Here is a 24697-nt window from a genome sequence, read left to right as displayed (position 1 = left end):
CTCTCCAGGCAACTGAACTTTTCAGAGCAATCCAGTTAAAAATCATTGTCCTTATTTACCCTCCCACCAGAGCGAGAAACAATGCCACACTTTAAACTTGTGTGTTCAATTTATTTCACCTAAGAGTATGGTCTCACGGTACATCCATTTACCCAGAAATGTATAAAAAGATATTGGGAAACAGCAAGATAGGGTTCAAATGGGAAAGGGAACAAAGGAGGAGAGGAGGAAGGAAAGAAGGAGAGGTAAAAGGAGACTAGAAAAAAACATGGAACCGAAGCTTTTGTAAAAAGTAGGGAAGAGGGGTTGACAGAAAGACAGCAACTGGGGATAAAAGAAGAATCAAGGTATACTATGTACAGACACCAATCCCCTGTGACGAATGTGATCATTATGTGATCAAGAATAAAATGTGTTTAAAAGTAAATGAATTTCCCAGCTAATCAGAAAAAATATTTTAAAACTCTCAAGGAAGAATCTAAAAAGTTATGATGTTACCAAATGAAGTCTTACAAAAATGAACACAGAACTAATTTCATCCCAAGATCACAAATTCAGTTTCACGATGAGATAGATGTTTACTGAAAATTAAACTGAAGCAATTAAATTAAAACAATTTAATTATAGTAGGAGATACTTCCTAATGTTAAACCCTTAAAACTGAATCATACTTAATGAACGAAGTCAGTGATTGTGATGATATTGTCTGCAAAGATCTCCATTATTGTTGTGAATGTAGTTAAGAAAGACGTGACTAGTCCAAAACCTAACTGTGGGAATGGTACAGCCTCTCTTGCACTTTCATAAACTGAGTGGACATCACGTGGTCTTTCACAAGTCAGCTTACTCAATGACCATGTATTAAAGTCATGATCTTGCTTCAAAACATTTCATTTTGGGAAAACATTCAGACCATTGACTCAAAGATACTAAAAATTTTTTTTTAATTATTTGCGTGTGTGTGTGTGTTTTACTGGGGATCAAACCTTGCCCTTGCCAGGCAGGTGCTAATGCCACTGAGCTAAATCCTCAGCCCTAAAACTATGTATTTTAATTACAACATGCATTTTTTCCAAATAATCAGATGGGTAATATTCTCTTAGCATTCTCACCAATTCTCAGTAAGGCACAAGTAACCAGAAGAATCATTATTATATTTTGAAAAGTATACTCATAATAGATTTCCTCCCAAATCACACATCCATTATAAAACTACACATTCTTCACATTATTTAATTTATTATTATTATTATTAAATCCTTAGTACCTGAAAGACATAAACACTGATTAAATAGGAGGCAGTAAGAACTAAATCCAAGGTGCCAGATACAATTAAGAGACACTTTTTTCTTGCTCATCTTCAATTTCCTTGAAAGGGCAGTGATTCTTAGGTTGTAAATACTTTAGTTGTAAATACTGATAATAAACTCCTAGGGGAAAGAAGCAGTTCTTGAAATCTTCCCAGGCACAAAGAGGTATACCTATTAGAAGTTAACATCTCATCAAGAATGATACATCAGTTGGAAAGCTGACCATTGGCAAAGCAGATTGAGTCTTACTGAGAGACTGAAAAAGTATAAAACGGGAACAAACAAAATTAGGTATTTAGCAGCAAGTATGGTAAATGTCTGTTAATTTGTCCTAGTCCACTGACTGTTGGAGCAAATGATACCATTTCCACTGAATTCTTTTACTTCAGTAAGATACTTTCTTCTTTAAACAAAAGGAAGAAAGGAAATAAAGAAGTAAAACTGGGTACTGAGAAGGAAAAGAACTAAAAAATTATCTCTAAGTCAAAAAGGTAGATGACAGCTTCACAGGTTTCTGGGGCCAGTTAATGGTCCATGGTGTGTTTGTGCAAAAAGCTCAAGCTCAGAAAGGCCGGTGATCCTGAGCAGGAGACAAGCAATTGCTTTCCTTGAGTATCTTCTACTTCCAGTGTCTCATACTGCTCATCCCTTGCACTGGCCTCACATGGCCTGACCTTTGTGTTGGAGTTGAACATGAACGCCCCAAACTCAGCAGCTAGTGGAGCTTCTCAGGATCCACTCTTCCAGCCGTCCGCTCACAGGCACACCGCCTGAGCTCCCTGCAGTCTTTGGAGAAGGCCTTGCCATTGAGGATGGTCACACAGTCCCTGCTTCTCAGATTGCTGGCATCTATTATTATCTCGAACCTTAAAAAAAGAAGAAGGTTAATTAATCATCTCTAAAGGAAATGTTAAGGAGCAATAAAGCACATAAAAGCCTTTCTGGGGTAGAATGGGTTTACTGAAAAGATGGGATCACCAAGTTCTTTATTTTCAACACTTCATTTCCATCTCCTTCTTAGAAGAATCAGGGGACTCAAAACTATTTCTTTTTTTTATCGGTACTGGGGATCGAACTCATGACTGCCTGCTTGCAAGGCAGGTGCTTATGCCACTGAGCTAAATCCCCAGCCCCTCAAAACTATTTCTAAATAAAACATAGACACTCTGGTACAGTGCTGCATGCCTGAAATCCTATCATATTGCAAAATTTAGGTAGGAGAATCCCAAGTCTGAGACCAAGCTGAGCAATTTAGTGCCTAGGTGAGACCCTATCTCAAAATTTAAAATATAAAAGACTGAACATATAGCTCAGCCCAAAGGCTCTTGGTTCATTTCCCAGTATTGAGGGGGGAAAATACACGTTCCAATTCAAATATGTCCTATGATTTTATTGCTATTTTTAAAAATGTATAACTTTTCTGTGACTTAGTTTATTTAAATACAAAATACAAATGATCTCATGAATTTGCTCACATCCCAGGAAAATAAATGTTTTATTGTAAGGGAGAAAGATATCTGTTCAAATACACTTTTAAATATAACATATTTTGGTACAAAGCTACATTTTCCTATTTCAAAGAGTTCCATGCATATTTCTATCTAATGCTCCCATCATAAGTAAAAGTAGTGTTTTATAGCAGTTCTTAAATATTATCAGTAAATCTATTCTCAGTGACTATATCCAAAGTTTTATATTTATTCAAGGTAAGAAAAGAAACAGATTGCAGAATAAGCCAAGTAAAAGTAATAAAAGAAGTACCCTCCACAACATGAAAGTCATTACTGTGGAAAATACAGAAGCTGTTCTTGGTGAATATATTTTTAAACATGTGTTCCTTATTTCACTCTATAGAAAGTCAAGAAATCAAATGTTTTATCCCGTGTCTGGTTCTGTGTATTGACACTCTGTGTGACCTTAGAATCACCATTACAACCTGGCTCCTCCTGGATTTCAGTTTACTCTTCAACAACTCTCTCTCTCTCTCTCTCTCTCTCTCTCTCTCTCTCTCTCTCTCTCTCTGTCTCTCTCATTTTGTGCTGGGTGGACATTGACAGTGATTCCTAGATATGCTCTGTTGAAAACAGTCATAGAAGTGGCCCTTGACATTTACTAAACATTTGTCTTCCTGGTCACTTTATAAGCCATTCAAATTCAAGAGCAAGCATTGTCTCCAACATTTTAAGAGTTCCCTGCAAACATCACAGTATCCAGTACAAAGGATATACTGGATGAATGCTTGCAACCAAGATACTAAATTCCAATACTTTATTAAATGCCTTTCCCACAAAATGCTCAAAGGGCTTACAGTTGAAAGGAATAAGGTGTTCCATCCATCCACAGCCAGGCCTCGCCACTGCCGTTGCGGGAGAGCCCTGTCCAATAAGAGTAGAAAAACTCAGAGTAGCTCTGAAGCATGGAAAAATCCTGTGAAAAGGCACGCAGGAGAGAAAGCTAATGAGAAAACAATAGGGAATATGCTTCAACTTAAAGCTGGTAAAAGAATTTGAAAGGGTTACTTCTTACAGGAGGAAGTGAAATTTTTAAATTTTCATGTTTATGCGCATATGTTTGTGCAAATCTTCATAGTAAGGTAAGTGACAATTTTTTGTAATATCCATATTGAAATTTTAAAAAGTTTTTTACCCCTTTTTATCTAGTCTTATTTAATACTCCTAATAATGTTAGTAGAAATTCTCTAAATTGAGTATAATATGTCTTTTCTTTCTACCATTCTGTGAGTTTTTTAAGACAATCACATTGCATTAATCATTGTTATACACTTATGTCTAATTTTGGTACCTGTTGATTCAACCAGAGTATTGGAACTGTAGGTGAAACTGTTAGAAGACAATAAAGTGGGCATGTGAAAAGAACTGTGGTTGAAAATATGTTTTCTAAGTAAAAGAGGGTTCCTTCAAATTAAAAGTTCTGAAAGCAAGTCATGTGAAAATGATTAAAATATATATAAATGTATAAAGTACCTGAGAGAAAATAATTATAGAGCTCTCAGAAGAAAACTTTCCACCACTGCATGTAGTACATGAATTATATATCTGTGTCACCAGTATGGGAAAGAGGCAGAGAAAACAAGAACAATTAGGAGGATTTATGCCAATTCATGTTGCACTCGTAAAAGAAAATCCTCCCTTTATGCATAAACTGAGCCTAAAAGAAAGGGTAAAAATATTGTGCTAGTAAATGATAGGAATTACAAAGAATCATTCATGAAGATTTTAGGAAATGGTTCAAATTAAGATGTAATTAGAAGGGTGTTAAGAATTTTACAGTGAGTTGTGTATTTAATTAACCATTTCTTGATTATCTGCTTTGCCTCAATAACTTCTGCTAAATTCTAGAGAAATAATAATAAATAAGTAATGATTACATTGATGGAGGACTTCAATCCAAAAACAAAATAATATGAGAGGGAACAATCATACTATTTTAATAGTGTGCTTATTTGATACGTGTCAAATTGTATGCTTATTCTGATTTCTACATTGTCTAGTCTTCGGGAAGGCACAATATATGTTCGCAGATTATGCTGAAGATATCATTGAATATTTTTCAATTAACAGCTTTCTCATTTTTATAATGGAAGGGCAGACATGTTATTTTCACTTTTTAGCCATTTTATAAATATTGTTCCCTCCCTATACAAATCAAAAGAGGAAGGAAATTAAAAACATTCCCCATTTTCTTCCTGAATGAAAAGATAGCCTGCAGGGATGTTATTACTCAGGTTTATGTAGTATCTGTAAATAGTAGAGATGCTTTTATCTACTTCAGTAAATCACTCAAAGCAACAGGAATAAGACTTGAGCCTAAACTGAAGTAAGTGGAAAAATCCATGGGTCAGTCAATTTGACTCATCAGAATTTTCTTATTTATTCTTTCTCTCCCTGTCTTTCTTTCTTTCTTTTCTTCCTTCCTTCCTTCCTTCCTTTCTTTCTTCTTCCTTTTTTTTTTGACAGCATCTCACTTTGTAGTGTAGGCTGACCTTGAACAATGCACCATCCTCCTGCCTCAGTTTCCTGAGTTATAGGCCTTCCTGAGTGCTATGGTTACATGCATGTGTAACTATGCCCAGTTTACCCTGTTCTTTTTACACAAGAATTTTTTCGAAAGAATCATTCAGTGATGGTTAATCTTGATTGCCAACTTGATGGGCATGAGAGAGGCCTAGAAGTTTAACAAAGGACACTTGTAGATGTGTCTGAGCTAGTCTGACACTGGAGACTACATCTGATTGTTTCCTATCTGGCTCTTCCCAAGCTCTCTGCTTCCAGCTTCTACAAGGTAAACAGATTTCTCCACCATGTCCTTTGGCCCTCATATTTCTGTCTTGAGAGTGACTGACCATGAACTGGAACACCTAAAACCATGAGCCAGAATAAATCCTTCTTCTTTTAAATCGTATATGTCAGGTGTTTTGTCTCTGAGGCAAAAAGCTGATGGATACATTTTCAAATTGAAAATACTCAGGACATTACCAAAACTTCTTGTGCATTTATCTTCAGCATAGTAGAGTTCTCAGCACTGCAAAAATATTCACAGCCCTGCCAACTCTTACTTTCTCTGTAGAACTGGTAACATTTATCCCCGTGCCACTTCCATTTTTCTGGACAAGGGCTGCACCTGGGTCCTTGCAGGTAGAGAAGACAGGGAAGAAAAACTTCAGTAAGTTAGTTTTTACCTGACTGTGCTGTTTTTCTTCTCATGAACTTATATGGAATTTAATGTCCCAAGAACAAACTAATTCTGTTTTGGACAATTTAATTCCCCAGGCAATAATAAATACAAATATTTACTAAGCATTTACAATATTCCAGCAAATTTTAATGACTAGTAAGTGGAAATTAAAGAAGAAACGAACTTCTTAAATGAAGTATGAGACATAGTAATGGAAATTCTTTGGCCCTTGCCTATGTGATTCAATCCACGGAGAGAATAATTAGTCTTATAAAGCTATTCATGATTCAGAAACTCAAAATGCATGTTTTCAAGAAACAAAAGATCTTTAATTTTCTCTTCAAAATCCTCCTGAACAATAGAAGGTAGATTTTTGAAAAAAATAATATATACCAATATGAGATGAATCCTATCGTTACTCTAATCAAAACTAGAATTTTAGGAAAAAAAATGAACCCTGAGAAAAGCATGAAGTTACAGTGATACATTTTTATGTGTCAGATATTAAAGTGGGTGGGTTGGGGATTTAGCATAGTGGCACAAGTCCCTGCCTGGCAAGCTCAAGATTATGAGTTCAGTCCCCAGTACAAAAACAAAAAACATTCAAATGGGCATCCAGTCTAGAAAAGTCAAGTGCAAATTGGGCCATGATTTTGCTGCCAGAATACATATGGCCTTGTGAGTCACGGTTTAAACACTATGTGGGTACCTGACCTTTGAGAGTCAGGACCTGAGTCCTCTGTGGATAAGTGATTGGGCAAGAAATTTAATCATATTCATAAAGGTTTCATTGTTTTCAAAGCAGTTTAGTGTGACACGGTTAACATGCTAAAAATCTAGATGGTCAAATAGAAAATAAGTGAGAATGCCATAATTAATCCATAAGCATGCAGCCAACTGAGTTTTCCACATTAACCAAAGGGACAAACGTTTCTTCAATAAATAGTCCTGGCAAAACTGTGCAGATTAAAGAAAGTAGATTCCTATCCTCTACAGTATAGCAAGTAAAAAAATGGGTGGAAGACTTAGATGTAACACCAAAAACCATAAAAGTACCATAAGGAACACTGGAGAAATGCTATGCAAAGAGTTTTATAAACATGAGCCCAAAAGCATAAGCAATAAAAGTAAAAATAGGCAAATGGATTTATACCAAATTGAGAAGCTTTTACATGGACAAGAAAACAATCAAGAGATATCAATGCAAATGGAAAAAGTATTTGTAAACTATTCATTTGAAAAATAATACCGAGAATATATAATGAATTCAAAGTCATCAACAAAAACAAACCAGTTACGAATGGGAAAGTGATCTAAATAAGCATTTCTAAAAGAAAACATACAGATGACCAATAAATATGTGTAAAACAATGCTCATACCCAGTATTAGCTAAAGAAATGCAAGTAAAAACCTCAGTGAGATACTGCCTCATATCAGTTAAAAGTGCCAATATCCAGAAAAAAAATAACAAGTAAATGGCAAGGATCTATAGAAAGAGGAGCTCTTTATACTATTGGTGGCAATGTAAACTAGGACAGGCACTATACGGAAATTACTATGAAGATTCCTTTAAAAGCTATTTTTCAGTTTCACACTCCTGGTCATGTGTCTAAGGCACATGAAGTCATTTGATTAAAGAGACATTTGCTCACTCATATTTATTGCAAGACAGCTTACAATAACAGCCACAGTATGATTCATCCAAGGGGTCCAAGAACAAATGAACAGATAAAAGAAATGTAATATATATATACAGTGTAAAAATATTCAGCCATAAAAACGAAATCCTGTTATTTGGGTCAAAGTAGATAGACCTAGAATGCATCATGTTAAGTAAAGTAAGTCAGAAATGGACAAATATTGAATGTTCTCTCTCATTTGTGGAAAGTAAAGACTAAACTCATAGAAGAGGAGAGGAGAATGCTGGTCACTACAGACTGGCAAGGCAAGGAGCTGGGCAGGGGACGACAAGAACTTAGATAAGATGCACCAAAACACGGAGAAAAAATAAATTTTGATGTTCTAATTGTTCTATAAAATCGACAGCAATTTATGATGAATTTCTAAATAAAAAGAAGAGTACCAAGTTTCCCAGAACATAAAAGTAATTAATATTTGAAAATGTGAACAGGCTAATTACCCTTATTTGATCATTATGCATTGCATACTGACTCAAATTATATTGTATCCTATAAAAATAGAAAATATTCATTGAAAAATCTGGTCACTATCCTGATGGATGTTATATTATTAATAATTCCTTGTGTATTTTAAATTTTTCATGAAAATTTTGGATTAATAAATAATCTAGGAGGTTATCTTTATCACATGATGGCTACGAAATTGCTGTGCATTTGTATAACTTTGAGCGCTCTCTCTCTTCCTCGGATACTTCTGCTCATCTTAGAATTCCGCCATCATGAAAAGGACAAAGCTGGACAAACTCTCTCCCAAATGAAAGGAGCTTCAGACCTCCTATGAGTTAGATCAGAAGAGGAAATGATGCTCATCTAAAAGGATTGTGGCAAAGGGCAAATATGGAAAATATAAATAGCACTAAGGACAAGAATTTATACATGCAGCATCCCCAAAACCTGATGAAAAAATGTAACTTTAAAGGATGTATAAAGCGTTGCAAAGGTTGATAAGATGGAAAGCAAAAAAAAAGACTGGGGGCCTTATGTGAAATAGCTAGAAACACCATGCAACTAAAGAAACTGAGGTACAAAACCCTCTCACCTCTGTAACTTTATCTAACTTAATATTATGTAATCATTTAGGAATATGAAATAAAAGCCAGAACAAGTTCACTTCACACACATGATATTTTATAAAAACGCACCTATATAGGCAAAGTATGTTTAAGGAGAAAGCTCATATTTTTTTTTTTGTTTTAGCTAGATTAATGTATATACTGAAAATAGGCTGCTTTGTTCATGGTATGTACAACTAGGAAAATTACAAACATATTTAAGAATATTAAAGATGCATACTTGTGCTTTCTGTGAATTTTTGTTACATATAAATTATCTATGTATATATATTATAGAATGCGACATTTAAAATTGTTTGTGATCTATGAAGCAAGAATATTAGTATAATCAAGGCCAATACCCTCAGGAAAAGAATTTAGTTGTATAAATACATGAAAATACATCTTTGATCATTTTTTTCTCTTGTAGTCTTTTCTGTTTCTGCTTCTCTTCTCTTAACATGAGGAACACTAATCAGTTTATTGCGGGCCAGACCTGGATGTTATTTCTTATGTACTCTTATATACCTGGTTCTTAACATTTATATGTCAATTTCATATTTAAGCTAAATATGACTTATTTCCCTAGCTTTCCTTTTATTTTTATATACCAGATGAAAATTCCAGAGACCACTGTTTTCATAGAAATGTGGATTATCCTTTTGATGATAGGAGACCAAAAAGAAAATAATAATATCCAGCTGGGTAGTCAGAAAGAATAAGAAAATTATAGTCAGTGAGATCATTGGTCACAAAGGAAAGAATCACTTGGAGAAGCAGAAGTGTGGCATTATTTACTGGGTAATCACACAATCAGAGTTTCTGCTGAGGATGGAAAGTGGTATGTTTGTGAAAGAAAAAGAGATCATCTTACTGTAGTGTTCTCAAATGATAAATAACGCAGATTTGAAAATGTATGCTGATGGGGGACATAGCTCAGGGCACAAGTACCTGCCTGGCAATTGCAAAGCCCTGAGATTGATTCCTTGTACCAAAAGAGAAAAAGAAAAAAAAAAATATGTTGCCTCTTATACATGTATAAGAAAACTAAAGAAAAGATTGACTTTAATGAAGCTAATGAACCACCATGAAATCCAAGAAAGTCAAGAGAATAGTAAAACACAAATATGAGAGAGAATGAGAGAGAGGAGAGAGAGAGAGAATAGTAGGACATACAGAGAAAGGCAGACAAACAGAAATTCAGTGATAGAGTGAGACAGAGATTAAAGTGATACTTCTTGTCTTTGTCAGCTGTACATTTTAAATCAAAGTATAGTATTGCCATTATCTATAGTCCTTATTAAAATGCTTCTAACCAGGCATGGTGGTGCACGCCTGTAATCCCAGCACTTGGAAGCTGAGGCCGAAGGATCGCTGCAAGTTCGAGGACTAGGCTATCAAGTGAATGCTAGGTCAGCCTGAACTGCAGACCCTGTCTCAAAAAATAAAATAAAAAGGGGTTAGGGATTAGCTCAGCGGCATAAGTGCCTGCCTTGCAAGTGTGCGGTCATGAGTTCAATCCCTGGTACCGATAAAAAAGAAAAAGATCAAATAAATAAATAAAATAAAAGCCGGGTGTGGTGGCTCACGCCTATAATCCCAACACTCAGGAGGCTGAGGCAGGAGGATCGTTGCGAGTTCAAGACCAGCCTAGGCTACAAAGTTAACTCAAAGCCAGACTGAACTGCACAGCGAGACCCTGTCTCAAGAAGACAAAATAAATAAATTAAGTTAAATTAAAAGCTTGTATTTGGTATCCAGCCAAATAATACAGAATTAAAATAACTAGGATTTGATGAAGGCTATCTACATTTTATATTTGATCCTTGTATGGTTCTTCAAACTTAAGAACTACTGTTATAAATTTATTAACTTCTTGACTCAGATGGATTTTTAAGCATATGTGCCATAGTAAATTGAGACATAATCTTGAATTTTACTTATTTATAGTATTATATTGGTCATTTCAAGCTACTCGTTTCTGTGTTTTCTGTTTTTTTTTTTTTTTTTTTCCGTCTTTTTCCTTTTTACCGGTACCGGGGATCGAACCCACGACTGCCTGCTTGCAAGGCAGGCACTTATGCCGCTGAGCTAAATCCCAGCCCCCACGTTTCTGTGTTTTCTAATGTTGCATTTGAGGAATCCGTTCATGGGTCCTACACAGACATGTGTGAGCTGCACCATCCCGTAACAGCTCAGATCTTGAAGTTCAAACTCTTTACTGAGTTCAAAGCAAACCAGTCAACTGATACGCAGTTCCCAGTTAAGGTGATAGAAAACTGAGCTCTAAATTGACAGATAGTCTAGGGACACAGAGATGAGGACAGACTTACCCCCACTTTTATTATAGAGCTCACGGCAGAGTTTTTCAGCCACACGCTGCAGAGTGTCCACGAGCTTCTTGTTCTTAACCTGAAGAGACTGCAGCTGCTGGGACAGGTTCCCCAGCCTCTCCTCCTTTTCAGTGATGATGGCTTGCTGAATGTTGGAGAGCTGGTAGAACTGAAAAACTAATCAAGCAACCAAGTCACACTGGCAGCCTATTTCTTAATTCCTTCTTCTTTGTTTCACTTATGAAGAGGACAAAAAAAGTATATCATTTAAGGTCCTAGAGCCTCAGTTCTTAATTGCTATATTTGAGTTCAAATTCTAGGATATACATAACAAATCATTATGTTATGGGAAAATTAATTTCTCTAAATCAATCTAAAAATATGGAATCATAATAATAGCCCCTAACTTCAAAAGTAAATTCCAAACTTTCTTATTTTTATGTACGATCAACTGTCACTCAGCCTAAACCACATAGCTACTGTTCAGTATATTGAATACGGTCAATGTGTCATATATTGTTGCTCATTCAAATTTTAAAACTATAAATTTTGTATCCATTTCTCATAAATTTATAAGCATTATTAATGAGAGAAAGTAGCTTCCTTAACGTCACTTAACCAGAAAATTTCAACCCGCTCTTGAACTTCAGTTTTCTAAACCTAAATATAGAAATGCCTTATGAATCCTCAGTTGCATTATATTCCTAAGAAGAATAGTAGTTGCAAAACACTAGTCATGTAAAAATGAAACAAGAAGTTGGGAGAACAAATAAATTTTTATTTTTAAAATTAAGAGGCCATAAACAAAATGTTTGGTATTTCCTATAAAACCCCACTTTTGAAGCAAAAAGGAAGATTTGAGGAGTAAAGGCCTTTTCGTGGCACACATATGTGCAACAGAATAAAGTAGGCATTAAAAAGTGAAGAATTAGGACACTCTAGTGTCAATCTGAGATGTCACACAAACCTAATTCTGACATTTAAAACATCTGCTTTTCTTTGTGGCATTCAGTGGTCTTCTCGTCCTAATCCAGTGAGGCAAGTTTACTCACTTCCTTTTTCTCCCTTATTCATGAATACCCGGTAGTTCTAAGAATTGTACAGTGTAATATAGACACAGTCTCAATAACCTCCAGCATAAACTCCTGCAGTTCCTATACACACTCACTTCCTTAAGGAACTCCTAGTTTCTAATTTCCTGCTAGTTTCAAATTTAAAGATTTCTGAAAGCATTTTTCCCTATTTGCTTTTCACAAATTTTTGCTAAATGATTTTAATTTCATGGCCTTTTTGAAAACTATTGCAGTGATTAAAGAACTTATCCATTCTCCTTGTATTGAGGGTGTGAATATAAACAAAGTCTCTTATCTACACTGGCCAAGCCAACCGCGCAGGCTAAGGACAAACACCCAGTCACTTCATTCTTGTACAATAGCAGCATGGAGCATGCATGAAGTTAGACACTGAAATATAGATGGAAAAAATGCTTCTTAAAATGTTTAATTCTAGTTGGCAAGTGATTGCTACATTTTACTATTTCTACTATTCATCATTTAATTAGTTGCTTTAGCAAAAAGAACATTGAATTACTCCCAGGTTTCAGAATTAAAGGAAAAAAAAAAACCAAAACCTATTCTGTAACAAGTATTCCTCCTTCCAGACAAACCTGAGAACTAGGAACCTCCCCCCTGCAGAGTGCAGACTTACACACAAGGCCCAGGGCTGCCAGGCCAACCAGCAACACCAGACACAAAGTTAGCAGCGTCAGGGCCACTGGGCGCCAAGTAGAAAGAGGAGTCCTGAGCTCTGTGGGGAACAAAACAGAAAACAAAACTTGAGCTTCTCCCACTTGGGTCTAAGTCATCAGCCAGCAAGTGAGTGGAGTCAGTTCTGGACCATAAAAATGTATGCAGGACAGCATATAAGCATAAGATTATTGACTCAGTCCTAGAAGCGTGATCTACCAGTTCAACTAAGTCTCTTTATCAGCACTAGATTTGTTCACAGCACCAGCCTTCTCTGTGCTCACCTGTCCTCCTACTTAGCACTGAATCATCATCTGCATCACCACAGTCTTTATATGGGTGCTTGTATCACTTGCTTGCCAAAGTTTTAAATATGAGACACGCTCTTGAAAAATGCCTGAAGCAGAGCCTGAGAATCCCTGAAATTTACCAAGAATCAATTTTCCATACAATCAGGGAAAATGAACTTATACAACATGCTCTCCTCTCTGTGTCCATATGTGTTTTCTCAAAGAAGCAAATTGTGTATCAGTAATCAGAAATTATCATTTTAACATTTCTTTTCAGAATTTCTTTATTGAACATCTCTCTTTTGTAAGATTATTGTTTGTTCCTCCATTTGATGCATGTCCCAAAAGTCGACTGTAAGATTACTATAATCTATAAAAATAGATTATTATCTAATATAGCAGATTATGGGCATATATTTCTCAAGAAGGAATAGGAGCCATTTCAAATTTTACATCATTAAATAAAACAAACAAAACCCATAGACAACATCCTTTCCTTATCACCAATCCCCTAAGTTTGACTTGTAATTACAGAGGTCTCACAGCACCTCTGGAGCAGACTATCACCTATGTATCCGGATCTGAATGACCACACATATCTGAGAGAAAAGACCACCACCTGACTGCAGGTAGTGTCTAGCACTGTGATTAAAATAAAATAGAGTGAAACCTTCAAACTGATCTCTTTGTGATCTAGGAGTTGCACTTCACTGAAAATTCAAGTCAGGTTCCAAAGCAGAAAGATTGAAGAAACACATTATAACACATTAAATTCATTTCCGTCTCACCAGGTCCTATATATAATGTTTGCTAGGAACAAGGAAGGGGGAAAGATAGGTGGTAAAGATAGTGTAGAAATAGGAAATATGATTACGTCCTCTGGAACTTACAGTCTCGCAGGGACAGTAAACAAAAAATCACAGAGTAGATTTAGTGGTATGTTTTGAAATATAAATCTTATTTGTCTTAATAGTTATCTTTAGCAACAGCTTGCATTGCATTTAGAACAAAATACAAATCCTTCACAGATTGTTTTTCTTCAATAATGGCAATTTTGTTGTGACTTGAAAGCCCCCCGTAGCTTTACTGCACTTGCAACAAAATCCTACAAAACTGTTTTCCATACAGGTCTTACCTCACTCTTTTCATTTTCTGAACTCCTCTCCCATTGTTTTAAAGCTGTACTCACAGTAGCCTTACCTCACCCCTTACGTTATGCCTACCTCTTCCTCTCCTTTAAAGGTCCACAGACGATTACTAACAGGCTGCTTCCTGTTTCTTGTTTCAGTTTAAATGGCACAATCTTGGAAGAGGCTCCTGAGCCCATCTCTAGCTTGCGAGTGATTTACCCTGTTATGAGTATGTGCTTGATGGTATTATTATAGCTAATATTTCTTGACTTAAATGTGTATTTGTTTGTCTCTTTCCCCACAAATGACACTGTATTAAAACAGGGATTCCATTATCTTGTTTACTAGTGTATTTCCAGTACTAAAAATAGAACTTACAAGGGCTTAATAAATATGGAAACATTTAAATAAAAAAATTAAATTATGAAAAACTATTGTTACCTAAGATAGAAAGTTTTAAAAAGCCAAGAATTACCTAAAAAATTTTATGGGTTGATTTTCAAAAATCAACTGACTTTTTAGCAGCAATTCTGTTAGTAAAGTACAAAAACAACTAACTATACCTCCCAAACTTTCTGGTGTCTATACATTGTTGTATGGGAAGTCCTGTGTCATGAACAAATATGAAACATTTGCTTCCATTTACGTACTGTAATGATCTCACCTATGTGGTGTATTCTAAATTTTCCTGAAAAAAAAAAATCATTTTCTTGGGCCTCAGATTTAGCTCAGTGGCATAAGCGCCTGCTTGGCAAGCAAAAGGTTGTGAGTTAAATACCTAGTACCAAAAAATAAAAAATAAATATAATTATAAAAAGAATCATTTTCTCATGACTTTGAGTATTTCAGATCAGCAGAACATAAAGGAACAAGCTCCAGCAAACAATACAGGTGAGGCTTTATATTCTCTTCAATACTCTTAAGAATTTAAAAATTAAATATAGGGGCTGGGGATTTAGCTCAGCGGCATAAGCGCCTACCTTGCAAGCAGGCAATCATGAGTTCGAACCCTGGTACCGATAAAAAGGAAAAAGACAAAAATAAATAAATAAATAAAAATTAAATATAATCCAAGAGAATTAATCATGTGGATGATCCTATGGTAGCTTCTAGAGGCACAAGTGCATATGTGGATTTACCACCATCGTGGACTTATTTTTTTCTTATTACTACTATTAAATATAACTCCTAGGTGAGAGCATAGCTGAGCAGATAGAGCACTTGTCTAGCATGAGTGAGGTCCTGGGTGCAATCTCAGCAAAATGCACACATAGACACACACACACACACACACACACACACACACACACACACACACACGCATACAAGCATACACACTGTTTTAACTTGTATCTTATTCTACAGAAAATAAGCTTCCTTTTGGATATTACTATTACCTATATAGCCATTATAGTAGCCTACCAACTAGGACATGAATTGAAATGGCTTAAATAATACTGCATATATGATGGAATGTATCTGTTGTATAAAATACCTCTGCTGTACGCCTGACTACCCCTACTTAAACTTAATAAACAAATACACATCTTAAATACATAAATATAAAAATTCTTCACTTTTTATGATTAATACTGCCATGGCCAAAGTTAAAAACAAGAAAAATGTCAAAAGGAGAAAAAGAGCTACAAAAACAAAACAAATTACTTATCCCTTTACAAATCTATTTTCCCTTACATAATACTAGAGATAAAGAAAGTGTTGAGTTTGTGCTCAGAGAACCAAGAGTGAGAAAAGGGCAAATTTTCAACTTACTGAGAAGAAAAAGCCTAGATTTCAGATATTAGAACATCATTTTATAATTAGTATATTCACAAAAACAATGAGTACGTGATCCTTCTGAAAGTACCTCTAGGACAGAAAAATAAAATGCAAGCTGTTTTCTGCTAATAATCAAAGTTTTAAAAACTTCCTTCTGGTGAATCATCTTTCCCAGGTCAAATTTTCACATTTGGAAACCCTCTTCCTTTCTCCTTCAACATTCTCAACTGCTCCTTCCCTTATCTAAGTACCCTGAGAAATCTACCATAAGGAGTTTCTGTGATTGCCATGGTCAGTCCCTGAGAAGCGTGCTTCCATGATAAAAAGACTTGAATGTGTCACTCTTTAGAGAGATGGTCCTTCCTGATGTTTTTTGTTGTTATTGTTTGTTTGTTTTCCTAACTCTGAGTTCTATGTTCCATGATTCTATTCCAAGTGTTCTGAAACACGCTAAGTCTGAGACCACCCAGACCAAAAAAAAAAAAATTATTGCAAAAAGAAACAGCCTGAGGGATTCCTGAGTTTGGCTTGGTTTTACTGTGGTTTTGGTTTTTGGAAGCAAACCCCTCTGCTGTCTCCTGAGGCATGTTTAGAAAGAGGTGTGGACAGGCCAAGGAATGATATAAACATCCCTAGGAATAATAAGATATATATAGAAAAAGCACTCTTTTCCTGTGTCCTTTTACTATAACCATATTACAGTGCCAGGGTTAAGTTCTGAATAAAAATTCCTTTGTCATGACAAACACTATTGTGGATGAAGAAAGTAGTCATGCTTGACCAATTGTTCTTCAGGGGGAACTGAAAGGGATGCCTTTACACTCTGCCAATCCCAAGGCCTACAAGAAATTAAGCAAACATTGTCAAATGTGTTGTAGGAATGTCCCTCTGAAATGCAAATTGTCTTGAAAGCTGAAAAAGAAACAGAATTTTAGTAATTTGCATAATGTCATGCTGCAGACTTGTTGCAAAGATAGGATTAAACTGTCATGCTTAACCCTACATTGCACATTTCCCTGTGGACCAGGAATCATAGGCAAATGGTGCCAGAAGTCGTGGCAAGGCACATAATATTTTGCAATTTATTTTTCTTTCTCTTATCATTTTAGATCACTGTATTTTTAACATTTTCCAGGATGGCACATGCTAGCCCCTCTTGGACTTTTAGATGTATTTTTTAATTTATTTCTTTTTCTTTTCAGCAACTTATTTTTTGTTCCTTTAAGTTCAGTTCACAGTAGATTCTTCATGGGAATCTTCTTCAGTTTAGGGGGTAAAGGTTGTTTCTTTCTTTTTTTCTTGTAGCCAGGGATTGAACCCAGACCTCGTGCTTACCAGGCAAGCACTTCAGCCACTGAACTAAATCCCAAGCCTGGAGGTTGTTTCTTGTGTCCAAAAAAAAAAAAAAAAAAAAAAAAAAAAAAATATATATATATATATATATATATATATATATATATATATATGTCTCCTAATTCCAGCACTTGGGAGGCTGAGGCAAGAGGATCATTGTGAGTTCAAGACCAACCTACACTAGAAAGTAAACTCAAGGCCAACCTAAACTGCATAATGAGACTTTGTCTCAAAAACACAAAAAGACAAAAGAAAAATAAACCCAGTTTCCTATGTGGATATATTTCATCTATTGCTATTTTCTCCTTCTCTAAATGTAAATGAGTTATCATCCCTATTATTTTTAAAACTTTGCATCTAAAACTATAGGAGTTATTTCCTGAATATCACTAAGTTTTCAATGCAGAGCAATGATAATTATATTTAGACTACTAAATTTTATAACCCAAGGAGTGACTTTTACTTACTGAAATATAGTTCAAACACAATACTACCATTAATGATGATTATGAAATTTCCTGAATTACAGAAATAAATATCCTAGACAGATTATCTTATATAGTTTCATTAACATGCTATTTATAGTAGAGATTGTTACTCTATTTTATAGCTAGGAGTGGAGGCTTGGAGGGCTACTCTACCCAGGAACACACAGCTACTGCTAGTAATTGTTACCAAATGTGTTATTAATACTGTTGTAGTTACTGGAAGCTCTCAAAAATTATTCAAAAGGACAATTTTGTTGTTGTTGTTGTGTTAAGGGATTGAACTCAGAAACTTAAGCTTGCCAAGCAGGTACGTATGCCACTGAACCAAATCCCCAGGAGAGCAACTACTTTTAACCTTTACTTGAAATTGAATTGAGTTGAGTTGAGTTGAACTCAACTGGATTGAATTGAACTGAAGTGAACTGAATTGAACTGAACTGAGCTGAACTACACAGGAGTTATTTAGCTTGCATAGGTATGCACAGCTAATAAGGAAAGAAGCCTGAAATGTACCAGTGTACCTGAAATGTACACTGTTTTTGGAGCTAAACATTTTAAATCATTTTACAATCCTCCTAATGAATATCAAATTAGTATTTGACCTTGAACAATACATCCGTATGGAATCATAGAAAGATCCCATTGTTTCCTTCCATATTGTTCATTTCCATTCAGTCCCACTGCAACCCCATTGAAGCATGAATTTCTCAACTCTACCAGCCTGGTGAACTTTCTAAAGCATAATCATGGCCTTTTAATCATGGCCCTTATTTGAGAAGAAAAGTTTCTCAAGACCTATCCATTACTAGTCAGAATTGCTTATCATCTTCCATCAGGCTCCTCGCCTACCTTTCAGCATCATTGAGCCAAATCTTGCTCTTCATTTTGAGGGCCTTTCATCCTCAGCCAAACACTTTTCTTTGCCCTCTCTTGTTAAATTTTGCTGATGATTCCCAAAAATATTGTATCCTGTTCTACAATCTAATCCAAAATTAGAGCCTCCTTACTATGAACTCATCTTTCTTAATTTTGCTCATTAATATGTTCTCTCTCTGACATGAAGAACTGCTGTCTCTTATCTCTCTGGTGTTTTCTTTGAACTATAATCCTTACCAAGAAAAGTCACCCAATTTCCATCTTTCTCCAGTTGGAGACTGAACCTTAAGGATCTAAAGCACTTGTCTTTTGAATGCTGAAAGCCAATCAGCAGGTAACTTACTTTTTCCTTTGTGGCTTCTTGGCCTCTGACATGTATTTAATAGCATTTAATGACATTTTATTATATCTACTGATTCAAATTATTTCTTCTACTTTCTAAGTACCTCAAAAGCAAAGGGCTCCCTGGTGTCTATTATAATATTTTATACTTAGTGAGTATGCTTCAGGGTTTGTTAAATTAGTGAGATGTGATTTATACCTTACCTCTGCATAGAAGAATGTACACTGCAGTTGTGGAAAGGAGGTTAAAAAGCTGGGAGGAGGACTGGGTGTTTAGCACAGCAGCGTAAACACCTGCCTGGTAAGTGCCAGGTCCTGAGTTCAATCCCTGGTATCACAAAAAAAGAAAAAAAAAAAAAAAGCTGGGAGGAAAGCAGAGTAGTTTTGCATATCCTTTTGATGTGATAATGTTTAGTCTTCAGCAGGAATCATCGCCCATCTATTATTCTCACATTCTATCTATCTATCATCTATCTATCTATCTATCATCTATCTTTGTATCTTATAGTGCTGAGGATTGATATAGGACCTCACTAGGCAGACAGTCAACCACTAAGGTACATCCACAGTGTTTTTAGTCCAGGTTTAGTCCTTGCTTCACATACAAACCTGCAGACAGTTTCAAATGCATGCTTCTCCTCCTAAAAGCCCTCAAACTGCATGTATCATCTGCCCTCCTGCTCCTGTGGTTTCTAAGTAATGATGGCACCATTCTCACAGCGGCTGACTGAATTTGGTCAAGCTAAATTGATTCTCTCTCCTTGTCTTCTCTCATGTCATCAACTCTTCAAAGTCTTTCTCCTCAACATCTGTCATACCTGCTTCATCTTCTTTGTTATTGTACAAACTCAGTTCATCTCGCACACACACAGGTCAAAACTTGAGTGCCAGCCTGTTTAATTCCACATTCTTTCTGTCCATCCTCCTCATCAAAGCCTAGATGGTCACCCCACAACATAAATTGTGTTCCTTCCTGTATAAATACTGCATTAATCTCACTTTAAGTACTAAATAGAATTAAAATATCTCATTATGTTCTAAAAAGCCCTCTTTAACTTTCAGATTTGCCCCTCACAAAGCCTGTCTCCAACTGTACATCTTAGCCATACATATTGTGCGTAATTCTCCAAAAACATAGCTGTTTAGAACTATTCTGGCTGTTTCTTCCGTTCTTGTCTCTCACCCTGCAGTGTTCCAAGCCCAAACACCGCATGCCTCATTCCATATCATGTGGTGCATCCTGAATCCCCCAGTGCAGCGCTTGCCTGCTCTCTCAGATCTGTCCTGAGGTCCTCCAGCCACTGTCAGGGAGACATGACCAAGCTCATGCATGAATTTCCACCTGAGCACACTACTGTACTGATCACTTAGTATTTCAGTCCAACTGCCTTCCAAACTGGAGTTATATTTACTACTGGGAAAAAAACATGGGTGAGATTTTGTTTGATTTTTACTTTCTTCCCAGTTGTTTTGTATTTTTAATACAAACATGATTGCTTATTGAGAAAATAAAAATCTGGGAAACAAATGTATGTGTTTGGTTTATTTTTATTAATCCTAAAATAAAAAGTACTTGTGGTTTCACTTCAGCAGCCCTTTGAACCTGCATTCCCAAAACAGTCTCCCTGATGATGGCTGTGGTTTTCTACAGCAAAGGATAGCAGATATATTTTCCAAGAAATAACTGGAATTTTATGGTAATATTTCTTTAAATATTTTCAAGACCACAGGAAGAAAACAAGGTTTCTTCCACACAGGCTAAGGCGACTGCTACCAGATGCTTGTGTCCAAGATACTTCTTGGTAACCTACACTCCTAGTCCTCCAAAATCGGTTTCTTCAGGGCCCTCCAGATGTTCCGGCTAGTGTTTCATGTTGCTCCACTTTCCTCTCCACCCTTCAACCTTAGCTGAACTTATTTGTACACACTGTTCCTGCTGCTGTCGATCACTAACCTTTGGGAGAACTCCTGACTCCAGTGAGAGCTGAAAAACGAAGTTATACACAATAAACAACAGCCATGAGTAGTGATTCTTCCCAAGATCTGTCAGAGGGAAGCATTTCATATCCTATTACACATATCCTGTGGCTGCAGAAACTGACCTCCCTGCTATTGGCAGGTCAAGGAGGTCAAGGAGCCTGGAAATCCCCAGTATCCCCTGATAAGTTACTGGGTAGTTCAGTTGAAAAACAAAAATCCATATCCGTAGGTCTTAACTGGAAGGGCGTTTATGAAGAAAGTGTGACGCAAAAGTTTAGTGCAGGAAAGAAAAAAACTGTTATTTGATAGAGGAGAAAGGGGACACAGCAATAAGAAGGGGTATGTCCTGATTTTAAAAGGTGAGGAAGGGGCTGGGATTTAGCTCAGCAGCATAAGCACCTGCCTTGCAAGCAAACAGTCCTGAGTTCGATCCCTGGTACCGATAAACACGAGAGACAAAAAAAAAAAAAAGTGAAGAAAACCTGGATATAAACAAAAGAAAAAGGTCATGTTATAATGCAGTCACTCAGCGAGTATCTCTCTGATACAGATGGATGCAAAAATGTTAAACACAGCAGTAGGAATTTTCAAGGAATAGAAAACTGAAAGATACCTCAAACTTTTGGAGTATCAGATATACCATATTCTTTATACCATTTGTTGCTCTTAATACTCATAGCTACCTTAATGTAAGCTCTATTTAAAATTAGTTTGAGAGCCAGGCATGGTGATACATGCCTGTCATCCCAGCACTCAGGAGGCTGAGGCATGAGTGTTATTGCAATTTCGAGGCCAGCCTGAACTACAAAGTGAGCTCAAGTCCAGCCTAAACTGCATAGTGAGACCCTGTCTCAAAAAGACAAAGACAGGGCCAAGGATTTAACTCAGTGGCACAAGTGCCTGCCCAGCAAGCATGAAGTTGTAAGTTTGATCCCCAGTACCAATAAATAAAATAAAATAAAATAAAATGACTAATACGAATAAATATGCAGAAAGTGATTAAACCAGTGCTGAGCATCTGATAGGCGTTGAAGACCTGTCTAGCATCAGTAAGGCTTTATAAATAGAGTCTGAGCTATCCCAGAATACTTAAGTAATTTGTCCAAGATAAGTGCCATACCTGATGTTAGAACCTAGAACCTGGAACTATCTATATTGTGTGAGTCAGTTTTTTCAAGAACTAAGTCACATTTCTGCTTTGTATTGTCTTAGTAGATAAGAAAACATGATCCTTCTCTGTGGTACAAATTATGGAAATGAGTGGAACTGAACAAAAAGTATTATTATATCAGATAAATAGTTGTAAGTAAAATAAGATGGAAGGTAAAGGCAACTAAAATGAAGTATTTTCTTAGTCTGAATCAATCTTCTCAATAATATGCTGAGATCAATAGGACAAAAGGAAATAGAAAGTGAGTGTAATTAGATCCAAGCACCCTCCTGAGATTATTAAATCACAGAGTATCAGGGTTTGAGGAATGTACTAGAAAGCATTTTTTTCAATCATCCTTCATTTCACAGAGAAAAAGCTGAATGCTGGGTGTTGACATGACTCATCCAAGATCACATAGCATCAATAGGCAAAATTATTACACCAAAACACCAAGAGGAGTTGGTGCACTTGGAAATTGCCCTCTGAGAGCCATGAGTTCAAAACTAGCAAACAGCTTTTATTGATTTAAATTTAAAAATCACATCACAAGTGATAAAAAAAAACATTAAAATCACACAATTTGGTCTTTATGGGACTGGGGAAAAGGGAAAGGGTGTTGCTTTAATATGGGTACGATTTCACCTTAGAATGTTCTACCACCTTGGAAAGGCAACCCAGCAACCCATTCACACTGTAAACTATGATGCTAACAAGAGAATTTCAGAAAAAACAAATGTGTGTACATGCTGAGATTACGTTTTTCAGATGTCTGTACCAGTCTGTATGTCATGTAAGTCACGGAAAGAGCACAGATATACATCACTGCAAATTAAGAAAAAAGCTTCCTCTCTTCCCTCCACTTTGTGCCTTCCTAGGAGAGCTGCCTCTTCTCACTTGATCTTAGCCCAGAAGCTGCAAAGCAATAGAAGTGCTTCATCTCCTATGCCTGCCCAGGGCTGTCATTACTTGGGCTCCAGGAGACGAGAGTACCTGTGTGTCTGGGCTCTGGCCGCCAGGTGAGAGTAGAGGCTCGAGAATGCAGGCTCATGGTGGTGTCCTCATCGTCATCCAGCATGTCCCTCACGTCCCTCTCGCTGCTGTATTTGGTCTGCATTCTGATTCCTGCGGGGCTGAGGGGAAGTGTGATCAGATTGCTCTAAGCTGCTTGGTTACCAGAGGATAGCTCAGGAAGCCAGGCACTGAAAGGCATTCCTAATGTTCTCTCCCGACAAGCAGCACGGGAAGCCTCTGCCTCTAGTTCCTGACTGGAGAGGCCCAGCCCCTCCCTGTAAGCCTGTGCTCCAAACGCCAAGTTTGTCAGGCTGAGGGGAAACAGCATCTGTTTTCTGTTGGGCAGTCTCAGAACAGTTATTAAAACAGTTGCCTTTCTCAGACTCTTTATGTTGAATCTGTTTGCAGTTAGGAAACTGCAGTGTAAAGGTGATAAGACCTTGCAACAGCACTTCTGGTTCTTTAGACACTGAAGAATGATAATCCAAAAAGGGGTCACATGCTACCCAGTTTTTTTCTTTTTTACTGATTATGCACTCACTGAGTCACTTTGATGAGTTTAATCACCTGTGCGCTGTTGAAAAAGACAAGCCTCTTCCTGTCTCTCAATAAAAGTGCAAACTATCACATACAGGGAAAGTCAGCCCAAAAAATCGCTTCTGAGAGCGTCTAATCATTTCTACTCTTGTTTTACACAGAAGGAAGCTGAAGTCCATCTAGGGGAAGTGATTGTTTAGTCACATAGCTGGTTGCTAGCAGAATCAGTTTTAAAAATGCTCTCCTACTGCCAATTTTCTTCTTATAGTTGAACTTGGTCTAACATTTTGTTGTACATACGTGCACTATGATTGTGCAGAATTGCATATTTTATTGGTGAGCAGACTTTTTAGTACTCTTGCTAACAATCCTTTGAGAAGCTAATTAAAAATGTGTGCCTAATTTTCATAAACTGAAAAAGGAAATGAAGCAATTGTTTTAGGTAATGTCCCAAAATTCTTCCTGAATTATTCCAGTACAGTGACAATACTTGGCAGGCTGTCCTGCAACAACAGAATATCTGAGACTAGGAAATTTATGAACAATACAATACAAAATTATTCCTCGTAATTCTAGAGGATGGGAGGTCCAAGAACAAGGCTTGCTAGGTTTAGTTGTCTGGTAAATGCTGCATCCTCATAACATGGCACTGTGGAAGCTCAAGCCATATATACTACACAGTGTTTCAAATTTTAAAAAAAGAAACCTAAGGAGGACTTTATGTTGAATAACAACTTGTTAAAAAGTAAAAAGTTCAAACTTAATTGTCATTTTGCATTGTATTGAAAATTTTAGAGAATACTACAGAAGATAAGGCAGTAAGAATTTAAAATATGCAAGTGAAATATGATAGTGAAATATTAAAAGAAAGATAAAACGTTAAAAATACCAATAAGTGAGGCCAGAAAAAAAGTACATGTAA

At 36.4% G+C, this 24697-nt stretch overlaps 1 protein-coding gene across 3 annotated transcripts; it reads right to left on the bottom strand.

The window, feature by feature from the left end:
• Window positions 1–1135: 1135 nt before the first annotated feature.
• On the bottom strand, window positions 1136–23484 carry Clec1a (C-type lectin domain family 1 member A). 3 transcript variants are annotated; one of them, XM_013153162.3, is made up of 7 exons: window positions 23218–23483; window positions 15237–15266; window positions 12799–12897; window positions 11092–11268; window positions 5807–5958; window positions 3619–3737; window positions 1136–2176 (listed from the first exon to the last, which is right to left on the bottom strand). In XM_013153162.3, the coding sequence occupies exons 1-7, from the start codon at window positions 23339–23341 to the stop codon at window positions 2026–2028; spliced, it is 852 nt and encodes a 283-aa protein (XP_013008616.1). In that variant the 5' UTR covers window positions 23342–23483; the 3' UTR covers window positions 1136–2025. The 3 variants fall into 3 exon arrangements, with proteins under 3 accessions (XP_013008616.1, XP_023421059.1, XP_003470390.1); XM_023565291.2 differs by lacking the exon at window positions 15237–15266 and having other exon boundaries at window positions 3619–3685; window positions 23218–23484; XM_003470342.5 differs by lacking the exon at window positions 15237–15266 and having other exon boundaries at window positions 23218–23481.
• Window positions 23485–24697: the final 1213 nt, after the last annotated feature.

This window comes from Cavia porcellus, unplaced genomic scaffold, assembly GCF_034190915.1.
Source record: "Cavia porcellus strain 051 isolate PalLab524CR breed Dunkin Hartley unplaced genomic scaffold, mCavPor4.1 scaffold_27, whole genome shotgun sequence".
NCBI classification, from domain to species: domain Eukaryota; kingdom Metazoa; phylum Chordata; class Mammalia; order Rodentia; family Caviidae; genus Cavia; species Cavia porcellus.
The sequence above is the reverse complement of the archived record's forward strand: the minus strand, read 5'-3'. Positions and strand labels throughout refer to the sequence as shown.